Source organism: Peromyscus eremicus, chromosome 8a (assembly GCF_949786415.1).
Source record: "Peromyscus eremicus chromosome 8a, PerEre_H2_v1, whole genome shotgun sequence".
Classification (NCBI taxonomy): Eukaryota; Metazoa; Chordata; class Mammalia; order Rodentia; family Cricetidae; genus Peromyscus; species Peromyscus eremicus.
The window spans coordinates 75,896,470-75,923,075 of record NC_081423.1 but is presented as its reverse complement, the minus strand read 5'-3'; the positions used below and the strand labels follow the sequence as shown (position 1 = coordinate 75,923,075).

At 41.5% G+C, this 26,606-nt stretch overlaps 1 protein-coding gene across 1 annotated transcript in view; it reads right to left on the bottom strand.

The window, feature by feature from the left end:
- The window catches only part of Ca10 (carbonic anhydrase 10), a 513,556-nt gene extending 487,939 nt beyond the window's left edge, over nt 1-25,617 (bottom strand). Inside the window, exon 1 of the mRNA XM_059269621.1 lies at nt 24,494-25,617. Coding sequence (XP_059125604.1) covers nt 24,494-24,554 — 61 coding nt within the window. The 5' untranslated portion in view covers nt 24,555-25,617. The remainder of the gene's footprint in view (nt 1-24,493) is intronic.
- Between the last annotated feature and the right edge of the window lie 989 nt (nt 25,618-26,606).

Below are 26,606 nucleotides of genomic sequence, written 5' to 3'. Positions count from 1 at the left end.
ATGAAATAAGTAAAGATCCTAAAATTATCTAGACTAACACAGGTAACAGAAGAGTGCTTCTTGTGAAATAACAATCATTGACAAGACAAATTGTAAAGCATGATGGGTGATGTCACTCTGTATGCTGTGAATATGTGTTGCTCTGATAAATAAAATGCTGATTGGCCAGTAGCCAGTCAGGAAGTATAGGTGGGATAAGCAGACAAGGAGAATTCTGGGAAGAGGAAGGCTGAGTCAGGAGTCACCAGCCAGACACAGTGGAAGCAAGATGTGAAGGCAGAACTGAAAAAAGGTGCCAAGCCACATGGCTAAACAGATAAGAATTATGGGTTAATTTAAGTGTAAGAGCTAGTTAGTAATAAGCCTGCCATGGCCATAGTTTAAAAATAATATTAGCCTATGTGTGTTTACTTGGGTCTGAGCGGCTGCAGGACCTATGGGTGAGAGAGATTTGTCCTGACCACAGGCCAGGTGAAACACAGGAAAACTTTTAGCTACAAAAGCATATCCAAATGAAAGACTTCTTCCTTTAAATCAATCTATATGAAGAGCCATGCAATGCATCATATGTCTATAGCTCATTTTTACCTAGGGAAACAGTTAAGTTCACCCTCTACATGAAGACTGTTTCTTATACACATCCATCTTTATTCCTTAGTATCAGATTTGCCAAGCAGGTAGGCAAGGTGATATAGTGTGTGGACCCATGAGTCAGATACCCCAAGACCCAAAATATAGCTTTCTACATATCCATGTGTAAGTCTTCATAATTTCTAAGCCAGAAATTCCCTCACCTATAAAATGAGGATACTAATTTTTCATACATGGGATTAATAGGATAAAAATTATTTAACATATTAATCATTATTTTTAATCCTTCTGTTGGCCCCTGATATAATGCATATTCAGTTTTCAAAGTGCCTTCAAGTGTAAACTGTTGGAGCTCTTCTTCTGGAATCATCTTGTTCCCAACAACAGCTTACCCATCCTCTTCAGGATAAATTCCTTAGCTCAAGTGTGTGCTGTGCTGTGTGTGTGTGTGTGTGTGTGTGTGTGTGTGTGTGTGTGTGATTTGATAAATAGCAATAACTTAAAATCTAGACATGGTGTATAGACTTCTTGACTTTTAACTCTTACCCAGCATTTTTCTTCAAAACCACAAAATCTGTCCCTGTGCTTGACACTTAAATCCAATAAATATTTATTTAATGAATAGAGAATTTATTCAATAAATAGTGAATAATATTTATATTCAGTAAAATAAAACTGAACCACAAGCATTCTTGCAAAGCTTGGTCATCCAACTTAGACCTGAGAGTTTTAGAACACTCACACCATGTAGAGGTATAACCTGAGAACTGGATACATGAGAAGATTCCAGCTTTTTTTTTGATGCTGTTGCACTAAACATTGGTAATACTTTTTGGCTTCCTCTCACATTCTAATAACCTGTCCTATGTATGCTGATTTTTCCTGTTGGCACTAGTAGAAATTACAGATATTCACACCTTGTCAAAACACAGAGCACACATGTCTGTGGAATGCTTAGCCATAAATGGGACATCAATAACACACCTCCTCTCCCAAATGTTTAAGGAATGGTGCAGAAGAAGACAGCCCCAACTGGACATCTCTCATCACTGAATGAATCTTCCAGTACCAGGAATTGTTTATATCTAATCAAGTTTTATCCAGAGAAGTCCCTTGAAACCCCTAAAAAACCCAGGCTATTGCCAAGGCTATTGGTGGGTCTCTACAAACTGATGATAAGGCCCTATGGCTGAAGACAGCACCTACACAACTCATTGAACATAGAGAGGTTGACCTGTGCATACCTAAAGCCATCAACAAGTTTTTTTTTTTTTTAAAGAAAAATTTGTGAAGTTGGGAGGGATATGTGAGGGGAGGCTCACGGGGAGTTGGAGGGAAGAGTGGGAGGCAAATATGATTGAAGTACTTTGTATGTATATGCGCATTTAATTCTCAATGAATAAATAGAAATATACTTAAAAAGGAATGACTACACATTTTGTGGCTTCAAATAAGTCAAACTTCCAAGTAGGTCCACAGCTCAAAAGCCTGAACCAAGTCTTATAGGCTAAAACCAATGTATCAATAGGCCAAAGTTCCTTCTGGAGGCCATAGGCAACACCATTTCCTGGCCTTTCCCAGATACTGGAGACCTTTGGTGTCTCTCACTCATTATGCCCTTCCTTCATCCTTAAAGCACACGAACACCAATTTGACCTTAGCTTCAGTCTCCACAGCTCTTTTCCTGAATCTGAACTTCTTGCTTCTCTTTTATAATTGCACTTGTGATCACATTTAGCTTACCTAGATGATTTTTAATCTCCTTAATCATGCTGTAAAGTTCCTGTTACCATGTAACATCACATATTCAAGGGATCCTGGCATTAGGATGTAGATATCTTTGGTAAGTCATGACTCAGCCAACCCACTACACATGGGATATTTTCTTGACATTTGTGTCCTATCCCACTTGCTGGGATCCTGAATGGAACTTTCTTTTTGCCTGGTCCTGCAACTTTTGTTATCAAGTGACATGTGAGGAAGCATGTGTATCTGTATGGAATCCATTTTCTGGAAATGCTGGTATCAGAAGTCTCCTGCTTTCTGACCATCAGGAGCTCCAGTGTCCATATCACATTAGCAATGGGATCTAGGTTTTTTTTGTGCTTAGAATGATAGGAACTAAAGTCTTTCTAAAGCAGTAACTTCTACCCTCTAATTTCCATCCTTTGGCCCTCCCTTAGAGTCATCTCAAATGGCACAATAAATTTAATTTCTGTTTACACTCAACTTGAAGAGGTTTTCTTAATCACAGGCCCTATAGACATAACCTCCTTTCTTCCATCTATGGAGAGAGCAACGGAATGTACTCAGAAAACGGGACCATGAACGATATTGTGGGGCAGCATTTGGGAGCCATACACTTAATAAAAACTATAAAGACATAAAGTGGAGTCATTTAAACTAACAGTGGGTAGACTACACCAACCTTTGTAGTGGTAAGTACATCAGGAAGGAAAGAAAGGAAATACTCCAAGGGACTCTCTTTGAAGACTTCCAGTTTTTCAGCTCAGTCTATATAAATGCAGGCAGAATATTGTTCGTAGAAAAATAGGGAGATTTTTTTTTTTAATTATTGATGCTGGTCAAGACAGATGCACAACCTCCAGTGTACTTTTAAGATTTGTTACAACCACTAGTTGTTTATAGAAAACAGAATAATCTTGGGACATTCAGTAATTCAGAAAGCAACAACTTATCCTATTTTGTTGCCTCTGCTATACTCACTCCTGAATTGTTTAGAGCTCACAGGTAGCTCTAAGCTCCCCACCATGTAAGACCAGGTGACTCTTATAAGCAATACATTTCAACCTATGTTATGTTTTCTATTTGTTCAAGAATTTGTTCCAATGGGAGAGGTGTTCATGAGGCCCCATCTCTTCTAGAGGGACTTTGGGCAGTTAGTGCTTGCTGGGAAAGATGGGGTGCTATTTTCCTCAGAGGTGTAGTCAGCTGAAAAGTCACCCACACATCAGTAAAGACCCCACCACCTATGCTTATGTCGTCAACCCTAATTCAACTCTGTGTTTCACACTCACCAAGCATGAAATGTAAGAGGAGGAGTTTGGGGGAAAAAGAAGAGGTTCAGTGGAAGTATGAGCGGCTAACGAGTGAAAATATGACTAAAAGTTCACTATACACATGTATGAAACTGCCAAATAAATAAGCACACAAATGTTTTAAAAAGAGCTTGGCTCAAACTCTGACTCTAGAAGTCAGCTGTTGAATGACTGGACCAATTATTCAACCTCTTTGAAATTCACTCTTCTATAAAATGTTGATGCTCCCACAAGTCAGCTTGTAGGAAACATGAGATCAGTTGTGGCATAGTGACAAAGCTCAGACTGTAGATTCAGATAGGGCAGAGGCCAAATCTTAGCTTAACCTTTAAAAGACACATGCTTTTTGTTTGTTAAATTAAACTAGGCATCTCTCTCTTCTCTCAACATTGGTGAAGTGGCTATTTATTTATATTGTATGCGTGTGAATGTGTCTATGGGGTAGGCACACATGAACATGTATGCACATATATGTGGAGGCCAGATGTCAACTTTGGGTGTGGTTCCTTAGCAATGCCACCTTGCTTTTTCAGACAGGGTCCTTCATGGACCTGGGACTCACCAAGTAGGATAGTTGGTCAGCAAGATCCAGAAGTCTGTTTCCACTTCCCCAGCACTAGAATTACAAGTGCATGCCCCCTATGTCTGGCCTTTTCACATGGGTTCTGAGAATCAAAATCAAGTCCTTTTGCTTGCAAAGCAAGTGCTTGCTAATTGAGCCACTACCACCCCTGAACTCCGTCAACTAGTTATTTTTTTTATTTCCAGTTTACAAAGTAGAAAGCCGCGGTGCAGAAGGAGGTCACTTACCCAGAGCCTACCACCTCGTCAGGAGTACAGAGTGCAGGCTCAGACTTAGCCTTTAATTACTCTGAGTGCAAGCTATGTGGCTTCTGGGGGCATTTAAATGAATGCGTGTTCTTTAACAGTCAAAGTGGATCATGAGTTAGAAAGGCCTCAGTGGGTTAAAGGATTTAATGGTATAAGTAGAGAGCTCTTTGTCCAGTGTCTGTTAGCTTCTACTATTACAGCAAAGTGGCTGTTTGAAACGGGTGTTTGGAGTGAATTGAGAAATTATCAAATGGAAGGATAAAATCAACTTCATGTTTTCACACCTCCCTACAAACCCCCTTCAGCAGTCCCCAGCCTTCTGAAAGGCTCTGTAAATAAACACCATAAAACTATTTCTAGTGACAGAGATCAGAATCTTGATTGCCATAGAGCAGGGGTACAAAAAGAAAAAAAAATACAAAAGAAGAGGAGAATCTGGGAGTGATAGAATATTCTATATCCTACAGTGATGGTGGCTAAGGGAACATTTGCTTTTTCCAAGCTCCTCGAACAGAAGACAAAATAGTCACATTTTATTTTATTTATAGTATGCTTCTATACAACTGTTTTTAATTGCTATATATTCTCTAGAGCAAATTGTTTGCAAATATTCTCTGCAAAGGGCCTGAACAGCAAATAATTTTTTAAAAATTAAAAAAAAAAATGACTGGGCTCCTTTGTGAATATTGGCCCTTTCTTTGTAGTCCACTGTGAGAGTAGCCACGGATGAGAGACAATACATAAATAAATAAAGGTGTGTTACAGTAAATTTTTATTTATGTTCTGGAATTTTGTATTATAAATGTGTATGTGTCACTAAGTAGTTTTTGACAATTTTTACAAAACCATTCTGGAATGAAATGCCACTCCTTCCTTCGTATGAAACGGGCCATGGGCTGGCTCTGGTTATGAGTCTGTCATCTGGCAGCTTCTGCTTTAAAGTACTTCTGCTTTAAGATTTCACATTCTGAGACTAAGAGGGTTGGAGCTCTGGCTGCTGAGAGTCCTTGCCAGAACCCTTCTCCATGGTCAGCCTAAGCCACTTGACTTCGATTTCCCCCGTGTGTTCAGGAAGAGCCACAATCATTTCCCAGAGACCCGAAAGGCTCATTCAACTTGATTCAGTGCAAGGACAGGGGCTGCTCATGGCCTGGGCTGTGAGTCTGGACTGTCTTGGTCACCAGGGGATTTCACCAGGTTTGATTTTTCAGGCTGTTATTTATAAAATGCTTATTCTCCAGGTGACTCCCATTTCTGAATGTGGTCTGACCTTCACTCTCAAAAGACCAGGGTTAATATTTTTTTTTTAAAGCTAACAGCACAATAGTAGTTTCAGAAAGCCCGCTGCTCCCTGATGAACTGGCATTCCAATAACCCCCTGAGAAGGATGAATCCCACCAGAATGTTTCCTGGGGGCAGGACCAGAGCAACCCAAAGCTCCTTCAATAACAAAGCAGGCATCTAGATCCAAGGCAGCAGAAAGCAGAAGATCTCTTTTGGATTTCTGATGCTAACTTGTGCTTGGTAAGTCGCTCTGGGAGGTAAAAGCTGCCAAAGTGGGCTCACAAGATGGCATTCTGAGGCTCCTAAAGCCTAGAAAAGCTTGATAAAGTTTGAGTATTTCATCTAAAACTTAACCAATACTTTATTGAAGAAAGTGGACTATCTAGGTATTGGGTTCATTCTTACATCTCTTGGGAGCATTTGGATCAACTACTGTTGTTATAGTTTGAATCTGAAATGTTCCTTTTGGGCTCATATTTTGCATGCTTCTTCCCTGACTGGCTCCATTTCAGGAGGTTGTGGAATTACAAGGAGGAGCTTAACTAGAGGAGGTAGATTACTAAGGGCAGACCTTTGAAAGTTTTACCTGGCCCCTGATTCCAATCATACTCTGTTTCTTGATCTAGCATGATGTGAACAGCCTTGACTACATGCTCCAGTAGCCATGAACTGATCTTCTCCTCTGTATCTTCCCCACAATAGACTTCAGTCCTTCAATACTTTAAGCCTCAAAGTGTTTCTGTAACAACTATATGGAAGGTGGATTCCTACACCTTTTCTGTCAAGGGCCTGAGAATATATGATTTAAGTTCTGCAGGCAATATGGTCAATGTTGCAACTTCTCAACTTTGTTCAGTACTATAAGAACTTAGCTGTGATGTAATAACTCCACTAAGCAAGGCAGTGGACCAGGTTATTGTTTGCTGAGCTCAAGTGATATAGTATCTCTACAAGGAATTTGGTGAGTCAGGAGAAAAGAACTACAACTTAAATCATCAGGCAGACTTGGAAGGATGTAGGAGAAGGTATAGTACTGAACTGAGAAGGAAATTCAATCAGTAGTCTTTACTTGGTTTTAGGGGAAGAAATATATGAACCTTAAATAAATACTGACCAGGATGAACTTTCATCTACCACAGGGAGAAAGACAAGGGATAGGCTTACTGGAGATGGTAAGCACAACTGGGCATTGAGGAGGTAGAAATCACTACTTTTAGAGAGAAAGAGACTTTGGATGGTCACAGAGAATGCGTGGGCTAGGCCCATGTGAGATTCAAATGTGTCCAAACAAAGTTAAACAACAACAAAATCCAGAACAAGCAGAGACAGGTATCTTTCTGTGAGCTGACACCCTGGAGAAAAGTTGATGTCTGTCTTGAGGATGTGAATGCTTTTTTTTCTCTTGTCTTCTTTTTTTATCATCTATCTATCTATCTATCTATCTATCTATCTATCTATCTATCTATCCATCATCTATTTATTTCAGTGGCAGGAGAAGGAACTAAAATATTCTAGAAATGTGGTCCCTATAAGTCAAGCAGAGAACCCTCTGTGTCTCCAGAGAAGCCGTGGTGGCTGCATCTTACTAGTACTGTGAAGCTACAAACCAGCCCCATTTATGAACCATGATCTGTCTGATCATGGTACTAAGCACCTTATCTCATAGGTCCTTTAACACTTATGAAAAGCAGCTCAATGAAACAGTTATTTTAACCCCATTCTATAGATTAGGAAACTAAGATGATACAGAAGTTAACTCCCCCAAAGCCTGACAGCTTCTATGAGGCATAGTGTAGGAGTAATCCTACTGCAACATCATTCTGGGTACAAATGATATCGCTTTTCAGTCCACAGAAGCATATTTCTGTGTATGCATAAACAAAACATTTAAAAAACTCATTTCCAAATCATTTCTTTTTGAATTACAGTATTCCTCCTAGTCTAGGTCTCCAATATTATGACCACATTTCATATATTTTTATAACTCTACTAATTATTTTTAGGGGTGCTGGATTAATAAGGAAAGATTTTAGGGACAGACAGATGGCTCAGTGGTTAAAGGTGCTTACTGCACAAGCCTAGGGATCTGAATTCAGTTCCTGGAACCTATCCATACAAAAGTAGACAGAGAGAACTAACTTCACAAAATTGTCCTCTGACCTCCACAAGGGGGGCATGACACAAGTACTCTCCTCACACACTTCTTGTACACACAGGTTCACATCCATTAATAATTATTTTAATGTCCATTTTTAAGAGATTTTAAATTTATAGATTCATCATAGTTCATCCAACAGAAGCACAGTATGTTAGCATAAAATTGTGGTTTTTATCATCGTCATATCCTATGTGAGCATATAATATATTTCACACTATTTTATCTCTATTTTTGGTGGATGTGATTTCACTGAACATAAACAATATATTTATCATACACAATTTTGAAAACAACTTAAAATATTCACAGTAGCTGGATTGGTTACAACACTTTAAGTTATTTAAACTTGGGTTATATTGGTGCTATTAAAGAATTATTTTTGTTTTTAATAAAGTGTATGTGTGTGTGTGTGTGTGTGTGTGTGTGTGTGTGTGTGTGTGTGGTGGGGTATATGCACATGAGTGCGGGTACCTACAGAAACCAGAGACATCAGATCCCTCCCGAATGCTGGAATCACAGGTAGTTTTGAGCCACCTGAGGTGAGTGCTGGGAGCCTAATTTGGTTTCTTTGCAGGAGGAGTGAATGTTCATCACCACTGAGCCATCTCTTCATCCCCAGTACTATTAAGTTTAGATTTATGGATGTGAAAAGCATTCTTTTTTAAAAAATTAAGATGATGGAAGAAAACTTTGAGATTTAGTAAATAATTACTAAGATAATAAGGCGATAATATTGTATGGCGTTCCCTGGTCCTGACTTGCATGTCCTTTAACGCTCTCGGAACTCATTAAATCATGCAGGTCTGACACCAGGATAGTTGGTGTGGGTCTGTCTGCAGCTTCCCTAAGTTCAATCAATTTAAGGGAAACAGGAGTAGAGGTTTAGTGGATTAGTCCTAGCAGTCCATTAGTCTCTGCATCCTCAGTTGTAATCCAGCCTCTGCCAATGTGATTGGAGGAAAAAAATCTCACACAGAGCCTAAATGTTCAGAAAAATCTCTAAAACAGGCTCCCTAGAGAAATACTCAGGCCACAGTTTACTTGTCTTTACTTAACATCAACACAGGCAGCATTTATCAACCGTCCTATTTCTTGTTGGTTTTCCTTTTATGCCTTTTTGCTAAATTTTTCAGGCCTAATATTAAAAAATGAACCATGTCACAATGCCAGCACTAGCTCAGCATTTAATTATCATTTTAAAAATCCTTCTCCCAAGTGAGTATTAAACACAAATCAAAGCTATGTTTTCATTTGCAAACCGATGGAAGAAAACATGGTTAAGGTTGCCATGTGCACAAATTCATACTTAGAGAAAGCCGGCAGGACTGAGCCATGAACGGAAATAGAGCAGTTAGTTTGCAGTAAAAGTGAGTGACAGTCTTCGAGCACGTGAGGTCAATCATTCTATTTTCTATTGAAAACGGGTTGGCGTATGACACTTAATTTCTTTATTGCTCCAGCCAACAAGTCAACATTTACTAAATATAATAATAATAATAATAATAATAATAGTAATAATAATAATAATAATAATAAAACAGTACAAAATTTCTTTGAACCAGGGTTCTGCTTATGCCTCTCCTGCCAAAGTCAGGTTTGTAGAGGGTGACACAAGATCACACACATTAGAAACCTTGATAAGTTTAAAGTGTAGTTAAAACTAAAAATGTGTTCATTAAATAGACAGAAATAAAGAAAAATGTGGGTTAGACCCAGGAAACTGTCTCTTAAGATCATTCTATGGAAAACGATGATTGTCCCTCCTCTTCTTACCTTTAAATTATTCCTCAAACATCCTAATTTCCCTAAGTGAATCATATTCAACCAACCTTAACTGATTATGTGCTATGCACAGGCATTGTGCTAAATACTTTCAAATGCATTGGCTCATTTAATCCCCATGTTTTACACAATATTGCCAAATTCCTAATTTTATCCAATGTGTCTTTTGTTCTTTTAGCTTCCACGGTAACAATTAGCCAAATCTCCCATGTACCAAGTGCAATCTATAGCTCAAGCAGCATGCTACATCTTTGAAATGTCAATCTCCCTTAACATCACAGACAGATTATATCAACTCCAGTTCACAAATGAGGTCATGAGACTTACTCAGTGATGAGGCCACACAATATCAACAGAATTGAGAGTTAATTAGAAAAAAAAAGAATATACAAAGTTTTCAACAAATATTTTTTATGTAGCAGTAGTATATATTCTTAGGTTATTCACCAGGGTCTTGCTAAGAGGCTACAATGTTACCATTCTACAAATCTAGTTTAGGCTATGCTCTTAAAATTCCTACCTCGTGCTTTCCCATTTAAGAAGTCATTGTCACTTTTCTGTATACAGTCTCATGGTTTTGCCAGGGGCTGAGAGAATGGGCCAATGGGTAACAGTGTTTGCTACAGTACAAACACAAGGACATGAGTTCAAATCCTCAGAACCACATCAAGTCTGGCCAGGTAGTACACATGTCAATAACAATGGCACTCCCATGGGGAGATGGGAGGTGGAGGCAGGAGAATCACCTGAAGTTTGAGGGCCAGCTAGCCTGGCATAGGGAGCAGAAAAACATTAAAAGACTCTGTCTCAAACCAAGTGGAAAGTGAGGACTAGTACTCCAGCTTGTCTTTTGACCTTCACACCATGTGTGTCATGGCATGTAAATGCCCTCATTCACACACACCAACACACACACACACACACACACACACACACACACACACACGCACAGTCATCATATCTCACCCCCTCCATACACACAGAAGAGAGATCTTTCTACACTCTAAATCTTGCTACTTTGGCTTTTTAAGAACTGGAGAAGTTTAGCATCAACCAAAACTTTCTGCAAAATCCTCTTAGTACTCTACAGTGCCCAAGTTAGGTAGAATAGGATCCTGATTTAAAAGAACACTAAGAATCAAAGCAGTGGTGGGTGACTGATGTCACCATACAGAGCTAGGAGGCTAACAGTAATTATGTCAGGTCCTAACTCCCATCCCAATAATATTTTCTGCAAATCAGCTTATTCTCTTGCCCTCAGTAACTTAATAAAAATATGCACCAGGAATATTACCCAAGTCTCAAACTTCTAGACCCAAGGGAGGCATGTAGTCTGATGTGCTGTTTTCTGTCTCTGGTGTGACTTGTGAATTACAGTAGCATCTTAATGCCAGAGCTATTCAATTTTGATTAAATAACTTTCAAGGCAGTGGTTATCATTGTTAAAATTAACTATGGGAGTTCACCATACTGTATACACAAATTTGGTGTACATCTAGAACCTTATAAACAGTTTACACATCAGAATATCATGGCAAAACCAGATGAAATTTCATGAGTGAGAAATAACGATTGGTTAGAATTATTTTAAAGAAATAATTCAACAGAAACAATCATATATAGATATAAGAAGCTAGCAAAAAAAGGTATAAACTAGAAACAGCATGTCACCAAATAATGGAAAATAATTATTAAAAGACACTGTTTTAGATGCATAGATTATTATAAAAATCTAACAAGAAATACTATGGTAATAGCTAACTGTGGTAGTTTGAATGAAAACGGACCCCATAGACTCATAGGGAGTGTCACAATTGGAAGGTGCAGCCTTGTTGGAGGAGGTGTGTCACTGGGCTTTAGGGTTTCAGAAGCCCATGCCAGGCCCAGTGTAGTTCTCTCTTCTTACTATGTACCAGTCCAGATGTAGAACTCTCAGCTACCTCTCCAGTCCGCCTGTGTGCAGTCATGCTTCCTTCCATAGAAGACAATGGGCTAAACCTCTGCACTGTAAGCCAGCCCCAATTAAATGTTTTACTTTGTAAGAGTTGCTGTGGTCATAGTGTCTCTTCACAGCAATGAAACTCTAACTCAGACATTAACTGTTCAACAAACCTTTGCCCTTTGCTGCTGGGTTGAAGCTAGAGTTTTCCTGCCTGGCCCATGGTCAGGATAAATCTCTTTCACCTGCCAGTCCCACAGCCACTCAGACCCAACCAAGTAAACACACAGAGACTTATACTGCTTACAAACTGTATGGCCGCAGCAGGCTTCTTGTTATCTAGTTCTTATATCTTAAATTAACCCATATCTATTAGTCTATAAGTTGCCACGTGGCTTGTGGCTTACCAGTACCTTACATCTCGCTTTTTATGGCGGCGAATGGCAGCGGCTCGCAGCGGCTCTCTGACTCAACCTTCCACTTCCCCGAATTCTCTTTGTCCCACCTATACTTCTTGCCTGGGTACTGGCCAATCAGTGTTTTATTTATTAACCAATCAGAGCAACACATTTGACATACAGAACATCCCACAGCACTGAGTGAAAAGCTAGGCTACCCAAGCTGCCACACATACATGTTGACGCCAGCTGAACAATTTATGTGAGCAAGAAGCTTCTAAGTGTTGTATTACTGACTATGGGATTTATCTGAATCCAAGATTTCCTATAAAGAAGACCCATGAGAAAATACTTGAGACATAAAGTTTTTAAAAGTTCATATATTTTAAGGTCGGAAAGTTGTAACTTCAGACTTGAGTAAATAAAAATTTTGTCTATAGGGCAACAAATATCTTTTCTTAAAATTTTTTGATACTCTTACACTATTAGCATTAAAATAAACCCAGTGAGTCACAGTGTTAATCAAGTTTGTGGCTGCAAAGCACTTCTGTAATCCCCAGTCTTGCAGGCAACAGAATGAAGGGAGAGCATCTCGTTTGAATACACAATTAGCCTAAATAGTAGATGCTTAGCACAGCATTCACCCATTAGTTTACTCAACATGTCTTACCTGTAACTGTAGAACCATACAACACTTTATTTGACACAGTCAAACTCTAGCCCCAGCAATTTCAAAAGCAAGAGAAAGAACATCAAAGGCCACACCCACTCATATTCCTGAGACTGCAGGTAGCTGTCACTTAGGCACAGCATTGCACTAATACTAACTAAAAAGCAAGAAAGTACTTCTCCAAAAGGGAAAATCATGGATGGGACTTGTTACACAGGAAAAAAAAATGACTTTCCCACTTTGTATTTTATTCTATAGGGGTTTGAGTCACAGCAGCTGAGAGCTCGGTTATTATGGTGAATTAGATGGCAAATAACACATCACTATTCAGACCCAGGGTTAAGCAATGGAACAAGAATGCCCTTAGATACTTTACCTCCTGACCAAGTGTAATTTTCAAACATGTACTCATGGGACCAGAAGCTAACAAAAATAACATTTCGTCTCTAATCTACCCTCTTCTCTAGAATTAAATAGCAAGGAAACAAAACAGGAATTATCCAAGTGATCCATTTCCACACACTTACTAAGATCAATCAGAGGAGGAGAATGTCTGCCCAAAACAGCAGCTCCACTCTGTTACTTCAGGTTCCAGGCTTTTGCTGGTTCTTTTTTTCCGGTGAGAAGTAGTTGTTCTTCTTTACAAAAAGCCAGAGAATACATGTGATGGCTAATGCTGACTATCAACATGACAAGATTTAGAATCATCTAGAACAAAAACCTCTGGGGGTGTGAGGGAGCATTTAAAGACTGGGTTAACTGAGGTGGAAGGCCCCCACTCTGAATAAGGACAGCACTGGCCCATGGGTGGAAGGATCATGCTTAATAACAAGGAGAAAGCAAGCTGGGCACCAGCATTGACTGTTTTCTGGTTCCAGGCTACAGATGTTTCCATGGCATCCCAGCCTGGGTGGACTGTGTCCCAGAACCATGAGCCAAAATAAACTACTCTCTCCTTAAGTTACTTTCATCAGGTATTTAGACATGGCAGTGTGGAAAAATAGCATGACAAGTAACATTTCTTTTTACATAAATCTGGAAACACCATAACTATCAGAGACATTTCCTGTAGTTATCTGTATCAAGACTCAAGGACAGGGACCTTTCCTTTGAACACTCCAGTAGAGTTCTAACTGAAAGACAGTGAGCTCCCTGATGGACTGTTTTCTCTCATGATGGAAAACACAGCATATCATGCAAAATCCTCTATCCGGGACAGAGAGGACACAAAGAAAGGAACACTACTGAATCCATGGACCAGGAGTTCATGTCTTTAGTATGGTGTCATAGAATACAGAAGAGTTGGAATACATCTTAAGCAAACCTGAATGCCCGCCTCAAATAAAGATGGTTAGTCCAGTGAAACTTTGTGTTCATTTTGAGAAAGAAACAGCAAACTATCCAACAGGTTGCTCCTTTTTCCTCTAAGTCCTCGCACATTGGAAAATCTGCCTGCTGCAGAAGCAAGAGGGTGGCTGACACAAGTGTTTCATTTGCCTCCCATCCCTACTGCGTTAGTTCTCATTTCTTATTCTCATATGACGTTTAGAAGTCTAAACCACTCCTTTCTACTCATTTATGTATTAATTGATTTGTTTATTATTGAACATCTTCTAAATGCCAGGCATCGGCTGGGCCATGGGAAATGCAAGCTACAGTGTTGGTATATCATTGCATGGACATTCTGCAGGGACCAAGAACAAGATTTTTGTTTGCTACCTTTTACCACATGCCTGGACCACTGCCCACCTCACAAGAGGCATCCTTTTGTTAGCTTTCATTTATGAATGGACAAACACATTAAACACTGGGAAAAACCAAAGCGAACACCTGCTATAGATATGCTTCCTTATGCATTGATTTCTAGAGCCCTAGGAGTCATTGATTGCTAGTCCCAACCTCAGAGGAAAGGGCTGGGCTCACTCAGTAAGTGCTGCCATCAGGATTATTTTCACTGAAGGTAAAAGGTAGCAGTGCATGTAGTGAGGACACAGAGAGGAGGAGAAGAATGGGAATGTGTTGACTCATATCCTCCAGTAAATGTGTTTATTCCAACTCTGACATCACTGCCAAATGTGTTGCTAAGCCAGCAAAACTTGGCTCTGGAAAACTGAACTGAAAGTCACAAGCTTCATTTCCTACTGCCAGCTCCTTTAGCCACCGGGCATGAAGTATTGGACAGAGTTAAGGATGAATTCTGCATCTGCTATGACAAAAGTGTCACCTCTCCCAGACCAGGAGGCAAAGACATTTGTAGGCTGTCTCCTCCATAACTATGGATAATCTCTCCCCTGCCATCTGATGGTTCCTTCATGCAAATGTAATCAACCCCAAAGCCTGGATACCCTATTAACAGGCCAATCCTGCTAATAAAGAGCAATTATGGTGGTCCCAGACTATTTCTCATGACTGGAAGATCTCCCCACCCCCCAAACAAAAAAAACTCTGCATGCTGGAGATCCTTTAAAGTTATGCTTAAAATTACTTGAGATGAAAGCAGCAAGATTAAAAAGAAAGAAAGAAATGTTCAATAACAAAGCAAATTAGATGAAACTTCAAACATTGCAAGACCCAGGATAAGCCAACAGGTTTCTGGCTATTTTCCCTAAAGTAGAGAAGCGGAGCAATAAATTGCAGAAGGAGATTAAACTCTGTAATCTGTACCCGAGTTTCTTCAAAAGCTTCTGGGAAGCCACCTGGAACCAGAGACAACATTGGAAAATGCTTAGTGATCTCAGCCAAATGGAGCGTGGCTAGACCACTGTCACAAGCATTTACTTGAGTGGTCTGTTTCTATTAAAGTGAATGATCAAACACCATACCCTCCTGGGTCTCCAATGGAGACCTTTGTGACACAGAGAGGCACAAGGCAGTCTTCTCTGGCATTATTTACAAAATGTTGCTGTTGCTGAAGCCATACTTCCTGAACACATTTCCTTCTTGACCTTGTCCTCACACTCCACTCTCTAGGTGTCATATTACCCTTGTGACACCCACTGAACTCAAGGCGACCTGTCTCTTGTTGCTCTGCTCTTGCAGATGCTGGTTCCTATGACCACTGTTCCATCTCACTCCTCCTGATTAATCAGCACAAATCTTCCAAGCCAACACTTAACATCAAGGCTCAATACAAGCATCGTAAGGGTACCTATTCTCTTCTTCCTTCCCTTCCCAGCTGCTGCTAAATGAGTCAGATATTCCTTCTCTGTTCTCACTTTCTTTATCCTTATTACAATATTTATCACATTGTTTTATAAATTACTAATACCTAAAAATCATCTCTTACTAATTAATAAGTTCTTAGAGGGAAATTTCAGTATTTTATTTATTCTGATTCCAAGTGTCTGGAAACATTAGGGCTCTTTCAATAAACTTTGTGTGACTAGGTGAATGAATAACACTATTTTCATTTGAGGTCTGTGTATCTGTATCTATCTATCTATCTATCTATCTATCTATCTATCTATCTATCTACCTACCTACCTATCTATCCTCTCCATAGTAACTGTACCTTTGAAAGGGTATAATAGGTATATAATTTAGTGGATCATAAACATGTTTTCCAAAGTGAACAGAAAATATGCTGCAAACAAGCTTTACACATAGTATAGTTAGGTAAAACTGCTGCAGAATATTGGGTAGTGACTTGATCATCTCTTTCATGCAAGGGAGGCATTGGCAGTGGGGCATAAGGCTATTCTTCACAACACAAATGCACATGTATGTAGTTCCTCTTTGCCTGCATCCAGCTAGTTAACAAATACAGTCATTATTATTCAAGCACAAAATCGAGATATTTTCATTTGTTAAAGATGAAAATACGAAGGGTTAAAAATCAAGGTAAGGCTGGGTCCCAAGTGTTAGGATACGACTCCTATGTTTGGCCTGCCACTCAGAATGCTCCCTACTGGTCTAACTGATTCAGAAGGATAGGGATTTTGTTGTTGTTGTTGCTGGTGGTGGTTTGTTTGTTTTGTTTAAGACTTGGACTCACTATATAGCTCTGGCTGGGATTTAGAAAAAGATAATTTTGTGGGTTCTATCATCAAGAATAAAGGTGGTAAGAAATGAAGAGGGTTTTTGGTTTCTAAGCTGTTGCTTCCTACATTAAAAGTACAAACGTATTTTATTAAGTCACAAACAAATCCAATTACATGATTTTCCTGAGCTTCCTGTAACAAAAGTACTAAGGTCTCAACATCTCGTCTCAGCTTGAGAGACCTTCATTGAGACTGCAGGTTAGTTTGTAACCTTAGCTCCAGTCAATTATTCCAATCCCTTGAGTTCATATGCCCAGTTCACTGCACTTTTGACATTTTTGCTTTGTGCTATGAACATATTATTATTTCCTTGTGGTTTTCCTCTTCCCTCTTGCCCTTTACTTTGAAATCCCATGTATTTTCTCCTAGCTCAAATATTTTCATCTTTATAAATCTTTCCCTTCCTCGCTTACATACACCAAGAGCCAACTGCTTTTCCTTCACACTCTCAGTATAGTTTCTAAATCTCTATTGTGCAGAATGCATTATCTTATAAAATACTCAGAACCAGGCATTGTTCATTTTTGCTACATATATGTATGTGTATATATGTGTGTGTGTATATTATATATACACATTATATATATTGTATATAATGCTATTGAACAGAGAAAATGGCTGAAGGATTACTTGGCATTTACAGAAACCATTTCCAATATTAGCAGCAATGGTTATTATTGATATCAGTCATGATGAATATGGTTATTTGTGGGGGATAGCTTCAATTCACCATGCAACTACTGCATGCCAGGCACAAAGGCAGATTGTATGTGTGTTTCTTCAATCTTCACTTTACAGATGAGGAAAGGGAGGCCTACTGAGCCTACTTTACTTCTCCAATACTACCAGGTAATGACCTTCCAGAGAGTGGCTGACAAATTTGTACTTCACATGTTGGCTTGTGTTTGCTCCATGGCTTATACTATTCTCTCTCACACACAATTTGGCCTTCGGTTATTATACTCCAGGCATTATGTTAGGCATTCAACCAATCCTGTTTTGTTATCCTTATAGTTTCCTTGTTGTAACTTCAGCCCCAAGTAGTGTCAATTCCATCTTTCTCCATACAGATGAGAAAGCTCAACTCTCTCCCTCCCTATCATAAAACCCTCAAAGAAGTACAAACTATGCCAAGTACAGCAGTAACTAGAAGTGGGCATCACTAACTTGAGACCCAAAGTAGTTAGAATTATGAACAAGTATGAAATGATTTCAATTCATTGAATTAATGTGATGCTACATAGCATTAGCATCACATAAGAGAATGCCAAATTTTATTTGTACATGGTATTTTTTTTTTAGTATTTTAGTTTCCCAAGAAGGCTCTTCTTGACACCCCAGTGTCTCTCAAAAGAAATCTTGTATTTCTATTGTAGTAGTCCTTGCTGAGCACCCACTCACTTATGGTCCTCTCCTTTTATTAATGTGATCTCCATTTCATTTATTCCAAACTCTCACCTCAACCCAATACTTTCATTTTCTTTCATTGTCATATTTTTCCATCTATAGTATTTAGACCATATATTAGACAATTAGGTTTCATTCCTACTGCTTTCTAACATTAGACATATTAATGCATTATACACAATTATATCTAAGCAATTAAGCATTTTCATATCATTTTTGTATCACTCCATATTCTCTGTGTGCCTCTCAACTTTGCTTTTATGGCTGTATTTTAATCTTGGCTCATCCAATAATATAAACATTTGACTTATGCAAAGCATGAGGGATCCTTTATCATTTCTGATGTTGCCTTAAACAATCCTTTAGAAATAGACAATGCAAGGATGGGCAGTAGTGGCGCACACCTTTAATCCCAGCACTCAGGAGGCAGAAGCAGGCAGATCTCTGTGAGTTTGAGGCCAGCCTGGTCTACAGAGTGAGTTCCTGGACAGGCTCCAAAGCTATACAGAGAAACCTTGTCTCAAAAAATAAACAAAGCTGGGCGGTGGTGGCGTATGCTTTTAATCCCAGCACTCAGGAGGCAGAGGCAGGCAGATCTTTGTGAGTTTGAGGCCAGCCTGGTCTACAGAGCGAGATCCAGGAAAGGCACAAAGCTACACAGAGAAACCTTGTCTTGATAAAACCAAAAACCAAACAAACAAACAAACAAAACAAAACAAAAATAGGTAATGCAAATAAAAATTGTGTTTGACAGATGAGGAACCCAGGAATAAGAAGTAGAGACAATTGCCTATGCCATATAGGTGACTAGAGTAGGGTTGGATTGTAGGGTGAACCTTTTGACATCCGTATTCTTTTTTTTTTTTTAAGAACTTATGGCATTTGGTTCTCTTCTGAACTGAAATCTCAAATACAAATACAAAATACTTAATGCAGGTAATAAGACAAAGTGTTCAGTCCTGGTTTCTTCATATGTCAGTCAATCTCTCTTTACCTAAGGGAAGAGTTCTCCATATGGACATTTCTCTTCCCCTCTTGGGATTTCCTACTACCTGGTTCTCCACTGCTTTGAGACTTTCATCTAGGATGATGTTTATCTGTCCATGATTGACTGTGACATCACACAGGAAAATTATTTAAAGACATCATATTGCTAATGACACAATCAGCCTGTTGGAGAGGAGCTCAATTTTATTTAATCAAATATCCTATTTCAGGTCATAGTGAATGTATACACAGTTTTCTAATTTGGAGGAACTTTAAAGAGGAGTCTATACTGATTTATAACACATACAAAGAATGTGGAAAAGCCTGTTGATCTTGGAAATAAGCACTACACAGTGACTAGGTGATACTTAAGACTTCCCAAGTCTCGTCTCACTTAATATTGAGTAAAAGAAATGAGTAGGGAACATTCCTGGTGATGCATTAAAATCTAATGCTGTTTGTCTTGCTTGCATGAGAAGGTCAATCAAGACACAATTGTGATTTGTCCAAGGCAGGAATCCACAAGTACAACCCCAAATTAGACTTCTAGCAATAGTGGTGAGGGAGCCTGAACTGGCCTACCCTGGTAATCAGATTGGTGAATACCCTAACTGTCATCATAGAGCCTTCATCCAGTAACTGATGGAAGCAGATACAGAGATCCACAACCAAGCACCAAGCAGAGCTCTGGAAGTCCAGTCAAAGGGAAGAGGGATTATGTGAGCAAGGTGGGGTCAAGATCATGATGGGGAAATCTACAGAGACAACTGAACCAAGCTCAAAGGAACTCAAGAACTTGAAAGTGGGATTCATGTTGTATGTTACAAAACGTGTGTGTGTGTGTGTGTGTGTGTGTGTGTTGTAAGTATGTATGTAGGTATTCATATGCACGTGTGTGCTTATATACACACATGTGGACATCAGAGGTCAGCATTGGGTGCTTTCCTCAATGGCATTCCACCTTATTTTTTGAGACTAGGTCTGTCGCTGAACCTGGGGCTCACTGATTCAGCTAAGCTCCCTACTTGTGAGCTCAGGAGATCTGCTTGTTTCACTTTCTCACATGGGAAATACAAATGTATGCCACTGTGCTTTTACAAGGAGTTCTGGAGGTCTGAACTCAGGTATTCATGCTTATGCAGCAAGGACTGTAACAAGTGAGTCATCTCCCTAGTCCCTGACTGATGGTTCTTTTTTGCTTTTAATGAAGCCAACATGGAAGAAAGCAAGTTCTACTCTGTGTGAATCAAATTTATATACGACTACACTTGTAGAAAATAAATAATAGTTGATATTAGTGTATGCTTGCTAGGTGCCAGATACTATGTTAAATGAAAAATGATTAAACAGCATTTATTATCTCATCTAATCCATGTAATAATGTACAACCCTACTATTATTTCTTTTCTATACACAAAAAAATTTAGTTTTTAGATTAGAGAAGAAGTATTTGCTTATAATGAATGATGATTAAAAGATGACTGAGGTACTTGGGTAATAGTTTCATTTGTTTGATGGACAGATTTAAGTCCAACTCAAATGTTACCAGGATTTCTAACTTTACAGTATAATTGCCTTAAACTTTGACTTCCAAGTTCTTGAAGAGAAACATTCATTTAGCATAATTTATTTTTCCAATTAGAGACATCAAAATTAAAAAAATCAAATAAATAGAAAAAAATCAAACTTGAAAGAAGTCTTGAACTAAAACTTAAATGATATATGGATAATTTTACTCAGATCTGGATGTGAGTTCTCTAATTCTCTGTGGATTTTGGTTGCCCCGGCTATAAAATTACCCTCCACAAATTCAAAAAAGAACAAATCAAAATATCCATATTAAATTTAAAATGTGTGATAGTGTCTCATAATACAAGGGTTATTGCTGTTACCGTGAACAAACTGGCACATAGTGAAGTCACATAAGTGGGGAAGTGGAGTACAACACAGGAGTCAAATCAGACAGCTGTCTTTTGACCAGGAAATTTTCTCCTTCCGATTCTCAGTATTCATTCTCATTGGTCTAAGCTGCCTTTGCAGAATGGTCCTCTAGCTGGCACAGAGAGAAAGCATATTCACTGTCTTTTCTCTCTCTGCCTCCCCTCCTTTCTTCTCTCTGTCAACCCTCTTCCCCCCTTCTTCCCTCCCTGGTCTCTCTACAGACCCCTGCTACCTTACATCTTTAGCCAAATGAGATCTCAGACCACAGCATTCCCTTTTAAGCCATGTTGTGCTGTCACTCACTTGCCAAAATTGGTATAATCCCTCCAGTGGAAGATATGCATGATTCTTACTCAGCAGCAAACTAATTCTGGCCAAATGGGCTCTTAGTCCCTTTGCCAACCAGAATATTTAGCATAACTACCAAATAGACCAAGTCCAGGTACCTATATTTTATATGACATAGCCAAATAATGCAGATGGAAAATTCCTTGGTGTGTGTGTGTGTGTGTGTGTGTGTGTGTGAGAGAGAGAGAGAGAGAGAGAGAGAGAGAGAGAGAGAGAGAGAGAGAGAGAGAGAGAGGAGAGGGGGAACCTTGGGTTAACAAAATGCTGAGTTACAAAGCCCAGAGTGTTCCTGACAGCAAAGGCTACCAAGTGAAATCCACTACACATACCTTCCATAGGCAAAGTTACTACCAGTATTTTCCTCCTGTAAAATGTTCCCACTGCAGATTTTTACTGGCCTTCCCCAGCCTTATGCTCTTCAATACTAAAGTCAAGCCTAACAACGCATCCTCTTTCACTGTCTGGAAATGTAGTATGGATTGGATTAGCACCCATTTACTGGCCAAGGAGGCTCACCCTACGATGGTGAAAAGGTGCTCCCACCCCATTTATATTTTAAAATGCATGATAGTGAATTCCATGATCCGAGGATTTTTGTTCCTTTTGGTAAAACTCATTCATGAGTAAATTAAAACTGCAAATCATGGAAACAGAAATGAAAGACCCACTAAGCCCTCTCTAAGGCACAATTATTCAACCTTAGCACATCAAATTCCAACACATCCTCAGGCTGTCAGATGAGAAGAGAAAAAAAAAAAGTTGAAGTCCCCAAACTGTGGCAATTGTGAGTCATGATTATATCACTAATCATAATTTAGATATAAATGAACTTCACTGGATATGCAGTTGTGCTGATAGGAGGAAAACCCCTTGGCTAGAAAGGCAGAACCGGCTTTTAAAGTCAAATGTGTGATGTGTAAATACAAAGCAGAGGATGCTGCATCTTTGCCTACATATCTTCATGAAGTGCAAAGCAATGCAGACCTTAATTGAGCACTTGGAGTGGTAACCTAGTTTTCTGTTTAGCTAATAAGCTACCCATTTTGCTTACACTTTTATCCCCCTCATTACATTGCAATGACGACCATTTAGTAAATACATGTGAAAGGCCACATACTCCATAACACTTCTTCTGGGGTGGAAATAACCTCCTCCTCGTGTTTCTATCTGAATAATTTAGCTGCTGACACACCAAATCAAATGCAGCCAGGACAGGTATCCCACTAATAACTCTTTCTGAGTCTAAAAACAGACTCCTGCTCAGCTGATTCCCCTCCCCCACGTCATTGCTAGGCAAGATTAAGGGTCCAGGCTGGGGACTAAGAGGATACTTAAGCCCAGCCCCTCACCGAATGTTATACTTTATCCAATCTTACAGGAACTTAGATGGCTCTTCTGAAAATGATTTATGATGCTACAGAGAGGGAGGAAAAGTATATTTTCAAGAGAATGAAATAATATGGAACAAGAGAAAGAGGGAGAGATAGAGTGAAAGATGAATAATGTGGTCTTATGAGATGCCACCCAGTCTATCCCTGGGCATAGGACTCATAAACCCTCAGGAGTCACCTTAATACTTATACTGGAAGATACACAATAGAGTAAGAGAATTTCCAGTGTGTGTGTGTGTGTGTGTGTGTGTGTGTGTGTGTGTGTGACCCCAGACTTCTCTTGTCTTCTATGTGGATATAACTCACTAAAGTATTACAGCAGCATGTTTCTTAGTAGGGTGGCCAAACTCCAAACATGATTTCAAATAACAGATTCCCATTCCGTCTTTAGAGAAGATTGAAATTAAACAGCAGTATTTAAAACTGGGTCCAAAGTAAAGAAAACACAGAAGGGCTTTTAATAGTCTGATTTAGGAGGTGGAGACTGGCAAGGGCTAAAGGAGGAGGCAGGAAACCTGTCTTACTCCAATGCTGGCCAAGTGTATCTGCTCACAGAGGCAGGGCTCCTGCTCATCTACCTATGGAGACTTCATGGGAAGTTGGCTCAGTCCCTAATTCTGCAGAGGGAATGCAGGCAGAAGGGAGAACCGCAAACGGGCTACACCCTGAGTGCTTAAATGGCAGGTGCAAGGGAAATGGAGTGGGTGCTGGTCAATGGGAGGAGCCAAAAGCCGGGAATATCTACACAGTTCCCTCCAACCCTAAATTCCTGCACCAAGAAAGACACATCTTGGAAATGACAGTTCCTCCCAACACACAATACTCAGGCACAGGCAGGTACAAGCCCTACCCCAGACACCTCAACACCCTGGATTCTTATTTGAAAACACACACACACACACACACACACACACACACACACACACACACACACGATAGCACAAGTAGCCTGTGATCAACCACTGAGCCAGCACAGCCTTGCTACTGGGAATTAAGGCTTTAATCTAAAGCAGTGTTTCTAATACTGTACTGCTTCAGGTGTGTTTGAGGGTGGGAGGGCTGTGCCACTGGATTTCACACACCACAATACATTCTTCAACATCTGGGGAAGGCGGAGAGGACTTGCACATCACTTCAGTCTCTCCTGGTATTCCCCAGTCCCGCATCTTCCTGCAGTCTCTTTAAAGTGCCTAAGATACCAGAGCAAGGCTCTGCATCCATTTTGCCAGCCGGGAACCACTGAGTTTGGGAACTTTGGAAGCCAGGGGTTGGGGGTGGGGGGGTGCCCAGGCTCAGATTTCGGCGCCAGAGTTCTCAGCCAGGAAAGCTGAGAATCAACACCCATCTACCTCTTCTTTTTCAGTCTCCATCCCTTCTCCCTTCCAGGACGCCACAAAGATCTTACCCACAGCAGCACACCTACACACCTACACACACACACACACACACACACACACACACACACACACACACACACACACAAGCCCGTGCATACACCCTTGGGTTTAGAAGGTTTTTGATTCTGAAGATAGCAAAAGCCACGGAAAGAAAAAGGGCCGTACCACCTCCTCACTTCCCGCCCTAAGTCTACACGGGATAAAATCTCATACATTTCAAACACCACCATAGAACACACCACCCGCCCATGACACCAGCACGTCCCGTACCTGATATGCAGACGATGAAATTGGCTTGAAGAAGAAAAAGCACCTCCCAGACTATTTCCATCCTCTGATTCTCATTCCAGGTGCATCACTCGACGGGAAAACAGGGGGGAAGGGGGGAGCCCGACACGGCACACACATACACACACGCACACACTCTCCAGAGAGCGCACACTCGCGCTCCCGCCCGACAGCCGGCCAGAGGCAGTCACCCCCACGATCAATAACGCAGTTTGAATTGTTTTGGCAAATCTCCCCTCGGGCTCTTCGGATGTGCTCCCCAGATGTGCTGACACATGTCCGATGCCTCTCTGCCTCGGAGGTCTCCCCGCTCTTGCGTCTCTGCTCCTCTCACCAACGGTGGAAACAGCACTTGAGGCGACGGCGGTGGTGGCGGTGTCAGCCACCTGAAGCCACCAGCACTGGGCTCTTTCTGCAAAACCGAGACCCCGATCCGCCGGGCGCCCCAAGAAGACATAGACAACAGCCCCCCACCGGGCCGAGCAGTGCAGTTCCGGGCTCTTGGCCTCTTCCCGTATGCTCGCTGAGCCCAGGTAGTCCGCGACAAGTTGCCCTCGAAGTCCGCCCCCTTCACCAGGGCATGGTCAGAGGATGGCTGCTGGCTTCAATCTGGCCTGTTCTCCTGCTTCCGGAGGTAGGGGGGAGAGGAGGAGACACGGCACACAGAGAAAGAAACAGAAGCGGGGATTATTGCCCGAAAACACGGGTCACCATCAGCCTCCGTTGACCCTCCCTGCTCCCCAAGTCCGCTCGCCGCCAGCCGCCTTCCAGGCCGGTTCGGGCGCTGCTTCCAGGACGGCGAGCCCAAGGTTGGGCTCTCGCGACTGGGGCGCGTCGGGAGGCTCACTGGCTCCCCGCGTTGCCCGCGCGCTTTCTGCTTTTCTGCTGTTTTCCAGGGCTCCCCAGACCCCGCAGTTGCCTTGCTTCCATCGCCCGCAACTAGCGCCGCCGCCGAGATTTTCCGCAATGCAACTGCAGGGGTCGTTATTTCCTTGCCTACGGATCCCGACGCTTTCCCACTCGGAGAGGAGGAGGGCAGGTGGGGGCGGGGGCAGGAGGAGGAGAGGGAGGAGAAGGCTCCGCCAGGTGAGCGTCCGCGCCGCCACCCGGAGTCCCCACGTCAGTCGGGCCTCTAGGCACCGGGGGGCGGAGGCAAAAGTCCGTCCCGGGTGGGGCGGTGAGGCCATAAGGAGCAGGAGCCGGGCGTCAGCACTTCAGGCCACGGTGGCCGCTGGACCCTAGGAACCAGCCTTGGAGCTCCGCCCCACCCGGCTGCCCCGGTTCCCTTCCAGGAGCTTGGAGTTTCTTTTCTCTTTAAAAGAACTTCGCGGCTGCTCGTTCCGCACAGAAAAGCCGTGCGGGACTCATCCTTAGAGGATTGTGCTGTGCCTTCTCCCTCTGCAGCGGAATTTGAAGGATTTTTTTTTTTCTTTCATAATCCATTCCCTGCCCTCTCCTTTTCGTCCCGCTCCTGCCCCCTCCTCCCCCTTTCCCTCTTCCCGTTCGGATGCTAGAAAAAGGCTACTCACCCCACAATTCTCTTTGCAGGTTCCCAGACCAGGTGCAACTCTCGCCCGCAAGTCCCTCACCTCCCTCCTCTCGCAACCGTCGCTCTAAGTCCGGATTTCAGCGGCGGTCAAGCGCGTCCCTACCGGATCAGCTACGCGAGGATCCGATACCATCGGAAACCAGGCCGCCGGGGAAACGGGTTTCCCTTCTTAAATTTCATTCGCCGCTTTTCTTTAGAGACGCTCTCTAACGCTTTAGTGGCTTTTGCAGGGCCCCGGGATACTCTCGGTCAGCGACGCTCGGCAGCTTCCAGGGAAGATTTCCCCAGCAAGCCCGCGCGCGCGCACTCTTGCCCAGCGCGCGGCTCTCCCGAGTCCCAAGGGAAGGAGGGGGCGGCGAGAGCACCACCCACCACCCTGGCGGAACCGGAGCCAGCCGGTCCGCAGAAGGTCTAGCTCGGGAAAGGCTGCCTGGGAATGCAGTGCGGATGCAGGGTAAATGCACGGAAGCCCTGCGCTCCGGACTGTTTGCCTAAAAGGAGTGGGAGCGAACAGTGGAGGAAAAACTGCAGCAGATTTGTGTGCGG